General features: G+C 47.4%; 1 protein-coding gene across 2 annotated transcripts; it reads left to right on the top strand.

The window, feature by feature from the left end:
• The first annotated feature begins 2,401 nt into the window (after positions 1–2,401).
• RPUSD2 (RNA pseudouridine synthase domain containing 2) lies at positions 2,402–8,023 on the top strand. Of its 2 annotated transcripts, none has more exons than XM_015141938.3 (3): positions 2,402–3,108; positions 5,458–5,754; positions 7,068–8,023. In XM_015141938.3, the coding sequence occupies exons 1-3, from the start codon at positions 2,503–2,505 to the stop codon at positions 7,800–7,802; spliced, it is 1,638 nt and encodes a 545-aa protein (XP_014997424.2). In that variant the 5' UTR covers positions 2,402–2,502; the 3' UTR covers positions 7,803–8,023. The 2 variants fall into 2 exon arrangements, with proteins under 2 accessions (XP_014997424.2, XP_001096617.3); XM_001096617.5 differs by having other exon boundaries at positions 2,464–2,925.
• The last annotated feature ends 3,193 nt before the right edge of the window (positions 8,024–11,216 follow it).

Genomic DNA, 11,216 nt, shown 5'->3' on the forward strand with positions numbered 1-11,216 from the left:
AAGATCATGCCACTGCACTCCAGCCTGGGTGATGGGAGTGAGATCTTGTCTCAAAACTTTTTAAAATTTTAATTAATTTAAATTTAATTAGCCACATGCAGCTATTGTACAGCACATGGCTAATGGTGACCCTATTGTATACCACAGGATTGAAGAATATTAAGTAGTTCATAGAACCTCAAGGTGGGTGGAGAGTCAGGCTTTAGCTCTGTACAGCCAGGAACAGTATCTAAACCTCACTGAGAGACTGCTCAGGGAACACCCCCATGGTCACTGAACATATATAGCTGGCATTATTTATTGATTAGGCACTTGACACAAGAACCTCCCCTACTATTGGCCTCCCAGATTAGATGCCTCCAATGCTACCTTGTTAGACATGGATTTGACATTGGGCCTGCTTCCAGGGTTGTGTGCCTCTGAACCAAAGCCTCTGTCTAAGAGATAGAGCCCAGGTCAAATGCCTATGTCCAAGCTGGCAGAGAGTGTGAGAAGGCTCTGGCTTCTACCTCTTGGGGGCAGTAATGTAATGTGAGAAATTCCCCACCAAAAACAAAGGTTTTCAGAAGATGCTGGATGTTTATAGAATATGACAAATGTCTACTCTACATGGTCTATTCTAGTGCTTCTCAAGCTTTAATATGCAGAAAAATCACCTGGGGATCATGTTAAAGTGCAGATTCTCATTTAGTAGGTCAGAAGGGGAGGAGGAACAAGATTCTGCTGTTTTCTGTCTCCACAGTTTTGCCAGGCACTAGTTCGAGTATTTTACTTGAATTAACTGATTTAATTCTCCCGCCCCAATCCTATGGAACAAAGAGGCTAGCTAAGAATACATACTTTCTTTTGGATAAGGTTCTGCTCTCACTGTAAATATCTTAATGAGATGACACATTTGAGAGATGATGTCCCTCCTGTGAAGTAGTTTTGCTCTAACATACCCCACAATCAATGGAAAATTCTACCTCTTATTTCTGGAGGTGGTCAGGAATCAGACTTTTCAGCATACGGAGTTCTGCAGCTGTGAATACCTCAGCTGCAGTCCCTCAGTTAGTTTAGTGAGACTGATGACTTGAAGAAGGAATTTAGCTAAAAAAGATTTCCCTTTCTCCTCTCCAGAATACAAATGCCTAGGACAAGAATTACACTGTGTCCTTTTTGTTTGTTTTTGTTTTTATTTTTTGGCAAACTAACATTGAAATGCCTCCTTATTTGGAAGAATCCCACTCTGGATATCAAAGAGGGTTAGATTCTTGGCCGGGCGTGGTGGCTTATGCCTGTAATCCCAGCACTAATAATATAAAAATTAGCCGGGTGTGGTGGCGGGCGCCTGTAGTCTCAGCCACTCGGGAGGCTGAGGCAGAAGAATAGCTTGAACCCGGAAGGCTGAGATTGCAATGAGCCGAGAAGGTGCCACTGCACTCCAGCCTGGGCAACAGAGCAAGACTCCGTCTCAAAAAAAAAAAAAAAAAAAAAAAAAAAGAGCGTTAGATTCTTCCATCTCCAGGCACCCTGGAAGTGAGGGCTTAGACCAGTGAGGTTTGGCTGACGGAAGTCCTCCCCTGCAGGACTCTGAACGCTGGGAGAGGGACACAGAGACACAGGGAGATTTAGGGGTCTCCAAGGGGTGGCAGGGTTGCAGAAAAAGGGTCCTTTGGCACAACATAGTGTCTTGTGTCTATTGCATCCCAAATGGGTTTCTTCCCTGACATGCCTGAAGCCAGGCTCTCAAAAGGCTTGGTTTCCTTTCATTTGGCCCTTTTTCTGAGCCTATTCTCCAGTTATCTTGTGAATTCTATGAGGCACTAATATTATTTCCATAATTCCCTCTCTGATTAAGTTAACCAGAGTTGGTTTATTTTGCACTTAAGAACCCTCGCAATATATCCTCTGATCTATTTGCAGTTTTAATCTCAGGATGAAAGCATATGGGAGGCGAATGGGGATCCCTAATCCTTCTCATGCTGTTAGGGGGAAACAGGTGTGAACACATTGCTTCTGGGGTGGGCTCGTGTGTGTTTTAAATACATACATAACAATCTTACTGAGATATAAGTCACATACTATAATATTGACCCTTTAAAAATACACAATACAGTGAGTTTTAGTATATTCGCAGAGCTTAGCAATCTTTATTCTGATTGTTAGTTTTTGTTTTGTCTTAAATAAAGCTCCTTTCAAGAGTTTCTCCAGACCCAAGGAATTACTCGGAATCTACACGACCTTCTCCTGCCGTGGCCTTACACGGAGCAATTCCAAGGGTTTCCTTTATAAATAACGTCGTATCTCCCTAATAGGAAGACGTCTGAGTAAGGTCACTTTTGGTGAGACATTTACAATCTCTCAACTCTACGCTCAATTCACCTAATTTAACTCGAGTACCTCAACTCAATTCGCTCACTCACCGCAGACCCCGCCTCGGGACTGGGCCTCCCTGATTCGCTGGGGCCGAGTGACGTCCTCAGATTGCGACTCTGGGAGTGGAGTGGGGATCGCGTGGTTATGTGGCTGGGCGGCCGCGGATGGCTCGGGGTTCTCGGACGTTGGCGCTGCGACCTTCGGCGCCCTAGCTTTGCCAGGACTTGGAGTGGCTTTAAAGGCCCAATGGCAGAAACACTGTCTACCCAGGTTGGGACAGCGGGCGGGCTGAGGGCTCCGCATCAGCAAAACGGTGACGCTGGTGGCGACGCGAGGGTTGAGCCGTCCCCGGGGTCCCCGAAGCCGGCTGGCCGGGAAGTGGAGCCGGCCCCAGTAGGCGGGGAGTATCCCTCGGCTGCAGCCCCGGGCCCGGGCAAGCGTAAGAAGCGACGGGGCGCAACCGGGGAGCGTGTCGTGCCGCCCCCGAAGAAGCGGCGGACAGGGGTGAGCTTCGGAGATGAGCACTTTAAAGAAACCAGTTATTACTTCGAGGGCGGCCTGCGTAAGGTGCGGCCCTATTACTTTGACTTCCAGACCTACTGCAAAGGTCGCTGGGTGGGCCACAGCTTGCTGCACGTCTTCAGCACCGAGTTCCGAGCTCAGCCCCTGGCCTACTACGAGGCCGCGGTCCAGGCGGGCCGCCTGCACCTCAACGAGAAGCCGGTGCAGGACCTCAACATCGTGCTCAAGGTGGAGTCCTGATGGGGCTGGCCAGAAGCGGGAGAGGAAAAGGGGCAGGGTTTTTTGTTTTTGTTTTTGTTTTCTGTTATGGTTTTTGTTTTTTTTGTTTTTTTGTTTTTGAGACGGGGTCTCGCTCTGTCACCCAGGCTGGAGTGCAGTGGCCGGATCTCAGCTCACTGCAAGCTCCGCCTCCCGGGTTCACGCCATTCTCCTGCCTCAGCCTCCCGAGTAGCTGGGACTACAGGCGCCCGCCACCTCGCCCGGCTAGTTTTTTGTATTTTTTAGTAGAGACGGGGTTTCACCGGGTTCGCCAGGATGGTCTCGATCTCCTGACCTTGTGATCCGCCCGTCTCGGCCTCCCAAAGTGCTGGGATTACAGGCTTGAGCCACCGCGCCCGGCCTGTTGTTATGTTTTTTAGGCTTAGTGAGGCATAGGTAGTTGATTAAAATCACGTCAATTCTAGACTGCGCGCGGTGGCTCACGCCTGTAATCCCAGCACTATGGGAGGCCGAGGCGGGTGGATCCCGAGGTCAGGACATCGAGACCATCCTGCCTAACATGGTGAAACCCCCTCTCTACTAAAAATACAAAAAAATTAGCCGGAAATGGTGGCGGGCGCCTGTAGTCCCAGCTACTCTGGAGGCTGAGGCAGGAGAATGGCGTGAATCCGGGAGGCGGAGCTTGCAGTGAGCCGAGATCGTGCCACTGTGCTCCAGCCTAGGTAACAGATCGAGACTCTGTCTCAAAAAAAGAAGAAAAAAAAAAAAATCATGGCAATTCTAAAGCGTTCTCGCTTTCAATTGGAACACTTATTTAGCCCGCGTTTCCCACCTCCGCAAGTGGACAGCGGCTCTGTGCTTCAGGAGTCAGCCTGTTTATCCTCTTCCTCAAGGCAGCTTCCTTGTTTCCAAGGGACAGAAGTTGGAATTCTCATAATTCCTTTAAACACCGTCTTGTGGCAAGGGCACTGATCACTTTACCCTGCGTTGTAAATCTCCGTGCAAATAGTAATAATAGGGGCTATCATTTATGTCTGTTTACTGTGTGCCGGGCACAAAGTTAAACATTGTATGTCCACTAACGTCTAATTCTAATGACAACCTTGTGAAGTAGGTATTGCTACTCCATTTTACCTCTGAGGAAACTAAGGAAACTCACAGGGGTAAGGCCACAAACAGTGATATTACCAAAGCCTGTGTTCCTGTAACTACTACTTAAACTATTTAACATAGAGCCTGATATGTTAACAGAATTGTGAGATGTCAGGGATAGAGACTAGAATTGTTTAGCCCAGTGCTTTGACTCCTTTAAAATTCCATCACAGGTATGAGATACCAGACACCCCTGTCAGAAGTAACACTGTTTACCTGTCAGTAACTGGTTTACCATGGTTGTGAGTGGAGAAAAGGCGATTACAGCATTTGGGAAATGGATGGTTTTGGAGTAACTTGTTTCATTGATCAAGCGATTTGGGTCAATATATCATAAATTGATGAATTCCCTCTCCTATCCCAATTTCTAAAAGCACAGATCTGGTCTAACCCTCACATTCCACAGGAAACGAAGACCCAGAGAGGATAAATGACTTGCCCAAGAGCATGTCACAAGCCTGTGGCAAATCCTGGTCTACAGCCCATATCCCTGGACTTAAACCTTAGTTTTGTTTGTTCAAGATCGTGATCAGTGATGATTTATGAAGGTTTTTTCCTCCATTAAAAAAATTTTACCTTTATTATTTTTATTTATTTATTTTTTGAGACAGAGTCTTGCTCTGTCGCCTAGGATGGAGTGCAGTGGCGCGATCTCAGCTCACTGCAAGCTCCGCCTCCCAGTTTCAAGCTATTCTCCTGCCTCAGCCTCCCAAGTAGCTGGGATTACAGGCGCCTGCCACCATGCCCGGCTAATTTTTGTGTTTTTAGTAGAGATGGGGTTTCACCGTGTTGGCCAGGATGGTCTTGATCTCTTGACCTTGTGATCCACGCACCTCAGCCTCCCAAAGTGCTGGGATTATAGGCGTGAGCCACTGTACCGGCTAAAAAATTTTACTTTTAAAATACCTGTATTGTAGAGAAAATAACAACTAGCAAAACCAAAAAACATTCATAATCTCACCACCCAGAGATAACACAGTTAACATTTTTGTAGATGTCCTTCCAGTACTTTTTTCAATGCCAGCTATCTGCCTGTGTCTGTCTATACTTTTACAAAATGAGATCATACTCTGCACACTGCTTTTCTGCCCAAGATATGCTTTCACCATTTTTCCATGTCAGTAAGGAACAGGGGAAGCTGGGTATGAAGTTGACTGATTACAGGCTGCGGTCCCTGGGCTGACTTATTACCTATGTCTTTGACAGGACAATGATTTCTTGCGGAACACAGTGCACAGGCATGAGCCACCAGTCACAGCAGAGCCCATTCGCCTGCTAGCTGAGAACGAAGATGTGGTGGTTGTAGACAAGCCTTCCTCCATTCCCGTTCACCCCTGTGGCCGCTTCCGACACAACACAGTTATCTTCATCCTAGGCAAGGAGCACCAGCTGAAGGAGTTACACCCCTTGCATCGGCTTGACCGCCTTACCTCAGGGGTGCTTATGTTTGCCAAGACAGCTGCAGTCTCTGAGAGAATTCACGAGCAGGTTCGGGACCGGCAGGTGAGTCAGGCTTTTGTCTCCACAGGCCACTTCTTGGGCTCACAAATGCTCTGTATCAAAAGGGCATCACGGAGTTCTAAAGTGGTCCTTCATATTTATCTGGCAATCCTTCCTACCTTAAGGCAGGTCAACACCTAAAGTGCCAAACACAGGATATCTCATACGTTTCCAAAAAATCTTTAGAGATGGCATACACTGCCTCTCTTAGTAGTTTGCTATATTGAAGCTTTAAGATGCTGACAAGGCCAGGCATGGTGGCTCACACCTGTAATCCCAGCATTTTGGGAGGCTGAGGTAGGAGGACAGCTTGAGCCCAGGAGGTCGAGACCAGCCTGGGCAAAATAGGGAGACCCTGTCTCTACAAAAAAAAAAAAAAAAAAAAACTTAGCTTGGCATGGTGGCACATGCCTGTGGTCCCAGCAACTTGGGAGGCTGAGGTAGGAGGATTGCTTGGCCATGAGAGGTTGTGGCTGCAGTGAGCCATGATCGTGTCACTGCTCTCCAGCCTGAGCTATAGAGCAAGACTCTGTCTCAAAGAAATAAATTAACATAAGAAAATGCCGAGCAAGGCTTTTAAGATTATGGGAGAGCCTGCTTGGTGAAAAGATTCTAGATGTAGTTGGAAAAGGCTTGGGTAGAAGAGTTTAATGGTATTGATTGTTGTCCTGAGACTCGTAATTCTGAATCTGAATCATAATACATTTATTGAGTGCATACTCTATACCAGGCTTAGTATCAAGCACATTAGAGCCTAACTTACTGACTGCTTATCACAGCCCAATGAGGTAGTTGGTTTTCTTTTCTTTTTTTTTCTTTTTTTTTTTTTTTGAGATGGAGTTTCGCTCTTGTTGCCCAGTCTGGAATGCAATGGTGCGATCCCGGCTCACTGCAACCTCCGCCTCCCGGGTTCAAGCAATTCTCCTGCCTCAGCCTCCCAGGTAGCTGGGATTACAGGCATGCACCACCACGCCTGGTTAATTTTGTATTTTTTAGTAGAGACAGGGTTTCTCTATGTTGGTCAGGCTGGTCTCCAACTTTCGACCTCAGGTGATCCACCCGCCTCAGCCTCCCAAAGTGCTGGGATTACAGGTGTGAGCCACCACACCCAGCCAGTAAATGCTTTTCTAATTTCACATTTTCTAGATGAGTTAGTAAGATTTAGAGGTTAAGTAATGTACCCAAGATCACAAAACTGGCAAATGGTAGAATTGGAGTTTGAATCTTCTGAGACTGGTCCTTATCACTCCACAAAGGGTTTGGACTCCATGAATTTAGGCTTTGTACTGACTTTCTCCCTCTTCCCTCCTATGTAGCTGGAGAAGGAGTACGTGTGCCGGGTGGAAGGGGAGTTCCCCACTGAGGAAGTGACCTGTAAAGAACCCATCTTAGTGGTGTCTTACAAAGTAGGAGTGTGCCGTGTAGATACCCGGGGCAAGCCCTGTGAGACGGTGTTCCAGAGGCTAAGCTACAATGGCCAGTCCAGTGTGGTACGGTGCCGGCCACTCACAGGCCGCACACACCAGATTCGAGTCCACCTTCAGTTCTTGGGCCATCCCATTCTCAACGACCCCATCTACAACTCAGTTGCCTGGGGTCCCTCCCGAGGCCGGGGCGGCCGCATTCCCAAGACAGATGAGGAATTGCTGCGGGACCTGGTAGCAGAGCATCAGGCCAAACAGAGCCTGGATGTGCTAGATCTCTGTGAGGGTGATCTGTCCTCAGGACTCACAGACTCTACGGCCCCCTCCTCAGAGTTGGGCAAGGACAGCCTGGAAGAGTTGGCTGCAGCTGCCCAGAAGATGGAGGAAGTAGCTGAGGCAGCCCCTCAGAAGTTGGACACAATAGCCTTGGCACCAGAGAAGGCAGTTGAAACAGATGTCACGAATCAAGAGGCAGACTCACTCTGTGCAGAGTGCCGGCTGGTTCGACAGGATCCCTTGCCCAAAGACCTTGTGATGTTCCTACATGCCCTACGCTATAAAGGGCCAGGCTTTGAGTACTTTTCACCAATGCCTGCCTGGGCACAGGATGACTGGCAAAAAGACTGAGGGGTGTGGCCAATGGAGGGATTGCTTCTTGGGTTGTGACAAGGATGGGCTATAGGGCAAGGGCTGACCCCGTGGGCTGGTACTTGGGGTTTCTATAGGAGTGAGGTCGGGTTTCTATAGGAGTGAGGTCGGGCTTCTGAAGAGACCTGCTCATACTTGCTACCTCCTTACAGTGGGAATTGGAGATTTTTTGGTTTGTAAATATATCCCTTTTTCTAACATATTTTGTGTCTGGTTTTCTTCCTGCTTTTTTATTGATATAAAATTCACATAACATAAAATTAACCACTTTAACTGGCCAGGCACAGTGGCTCATGGCTATAATCCTAGTACTTTGGGAGGTAGAAGTGAAAGGATCATTGGAGTCCAGGAGTTGAAGGTTAAAGTGAACTGTGGGCCAGGCATGGTGGCTCACGCCTGTAATCCCAGCACTTTGGGAGGCCATGGTCAGGAGATAGAGACCATGGTGAAACCCCGTCTACTAAAAATACAAAAAAATTAACTGGTTGTGGTGGCAGGTGCCTGTAGTCCCAGCTACTCAGGAGGCTGAGGCAGGAGAATGGCGTGAACCCGGGAGGCGGAGCTTGCAGTGAGCCAAGATCGCGCCACTGCACTCCAGCCTGGGCGACAGAGTAAGACTCCGTCTCAAAAAAAAAAAAAAAAAAAAGTGAACTGTGATTGTGCTGCTGCACTCCAGACCCTGGACAGGGTCTTAAAAAAAAAAAAAAAAAATTGACCAATTTAAGATGTACAGCATAGTCACATTTAGTACATTTACAGTGTTGTACAACCATAACCTCATATATTTCCCAAAAGGAAACCTGTACCTGTTAAGTAAGTGGTCACTTTCCACTCGCCTTCCGCCAGCCTCTGGCAACCACTAATTACTTTCTGTATGGATTTGCCTATTCTGGACATTTTATATAAATGGAATGATACAACATGTGACCTTCTGTGTCTCTGTTTCCCTTGGCATAATGTTTTCAAGGTTTTTTCAACTTGTAATGTGTATCAGTACCTCATTCTTTTTTTTATGGCAGAATCATCTGTTGTATGGATATACCATATTTTGTCTATCTGTTCATCAATTGATGGATATTTGGGTTGTTTCCACCTTTTCGTTATTGTGAATAGTGCTGCTGTGAACATTGAATATGTTTTCAGTTCTTTTGCGTATATACCTCACAGTGGAATTGCTGGGTCGTATGGTAATTCTTTGAGAATCCACTAAACTTCTCCACAGCAGCTGAACCATTTTACATTGCCACCAGCATGCACAGGGGTTTCAGTTTCTCTACATCTGCACCAACATTTGTTTTGTTTTGATCATATTCATCCTAGTAGGAGTGAGGTGGCATCTCATTCTGGGTTGTTAGTCTTTTTGTTGTTGAGTGTAAGTGTTCTTTATATATTCTGGATGTGAGAGTCTTAGCAAAAAGACTAACAGCCCAACTTAAAAATGGGCAAAGGATTTGAACATTTTTCTGTTTTTTTTTTGTTGTTGTTGAGATGGAGTCTCGCTCTGTCGCCCAGGCTGGAGTGCAGTGGCGCATCTCAGCTCACTGCAAGCTCTGCCTCCCGGGTTTAGGCCATTCTCCTGCCTCAGCCTCCCAAGTAGCTGGGACTACAGGCGCCCGCCACCTCGCCCGGCTAGATTTTTGTATTTTTTTAGTAGAGACGGGGTTTCACTGTGTTAGCCAGGATGGTCTCGATCTCCTGACCTCATGATCCACCCGTCTCGGCCTCCCAAAGTGCTGGGATTACAGGCTTGAGCCACCGCGCCCGGCCAGGATTTGAACATTTTTCTAAAGAAGATATACAAATGACCAGCTAGCATATGAAAAAAAAAAAGCTCAACATTATTGTTTGGGTGAGGGAGAAAGGACAAGATGGAGGAAGGTGAACAAGGAGGCACAATCCATGTTGCTTCCGGGTTCTTCCTCACCAACTTTCCCGCGAGCGGGAAAATGCAGCCCACGCCCGGGAAGATGCAGATCAACCGAGCATGTGCCAGGTGACCTCAATCCCAAGAGATCGAAACTTACCCGGCCACGCCTACAGAGACGCCCCTATCTCGCCCTTATCCCCGTCCACTGCCCTCCCCCTTCCAGTACCAATGCATAAAAGTCCGCCGCCAGCAGGAGCCGGGGGTGACTTCTTCGCCCCGTTTTAGTGGGCCGGGGAACCTCACCCGAGAGCGCCGGTGCGACTTCCCTGGCCACCCCCCTCACCTGAGGACCAGAGAACCTCGCCTGAGAGTGTGTGCATATTTGCAATAAAAGACTGCCACTTTCTTACGTACTTTGGCCTCATGTTTAATTACTTAGCTCTCCTAAATTAAGTTACATTAAATTAAAAGTTATCATGGAATGCAAATCAAAACTGTGGCATTAGTGTAAGAATAGACACAGAGTGATGGAATAAAATCAGGAGTCAAGAAATAAACCCATCCATCTAAGGTCAATTGGTGTTTTTTTTTTTTATTGTTTTGTTTTGTTTTGTTTTTTTGGAGACAGAGTCTCGCTCAGTTGCCCAGGCTGGAGTGCAGTGGCACGATCTTGGCTCACTGCAAGCTCCGCCTCCCAGGTTCACGACATTCTCCTGCCTCAGCCTCCCAAGTAGCTGGGACTACAGGCACCTGCCACCACAACCAGTTAATTTTTTTGTATTTTTAGTAGAGAGGGGGTTTCACCATGTTAGGCAGGATGGTCTCAATCTCCTGACCTCGTGATCCACCTGCCTCGGCCTCCCAAAGTGCTAGGATTACAGGCGTGAGCCACCACACCCAGCAACTGATTTTTGACAAAAGTGCTGAGACTGTTCAGTGGGGAGAGAATAGTCTTTTTTTTTCTTTTGAGACAGTCTCGCTCTGTCGCCCAAGCTGCAGTGCAGTGGTGTGATCTCCGCTTACTGCAACCTCAGCCTCCCAGGTTCAAGCAATTCTGCCTCAGCTTCCCGAGTAGCTGGGATTACAGGCACATGCCACCATGCCTGGCGAATTTTTGTATTTTTAGTAGAGACAGGGTTTCACCATGTTGATCAGGCTGGTCTCGAACTTCTGACCTCGTGATCCTCCCGCCTCAGCCTCCCAAAGTGCTGGGATTACAGGCGTGAGCCATGTAATCTCTCGGGCCCGGCCCGAGAGAGAATAGTCTTAAACAAATTTCTTTTTTCTTAAACAGTTCGTGCTGGGAAAACTGGGTATTCACATAAAAAAGAATAAAGTTAGACCCCCAGCTCACATACACAAAAATAACTGAAAATAGGCCAAGGACAGTGGCTTACACCTACAATCCCAACACTCTGGGAGGCCGAGGCAGGAGGATCCCTTGAGGCCAGAAGTTTGAGAAGACCCTGGGCAACATAGCAAGACCTTATCTCTACAATAAATAAATAAATTAGCTTCCTGCAGTG

Source organism: Macaca mulatta, chromosome 7, assembly GCF_049350105.2.
Source record: "Macaca mulatta isolate MMU2019108-1 chromosome 7, T2T-MMU8v2.0, whole genome shotgun sequence".
Taxonomy (NCBI): Eukaryota; Metazoa; Chordata; class Mammalia; order Primates; family Cercopithecidae; genus Macaca; species Macaca mulatta.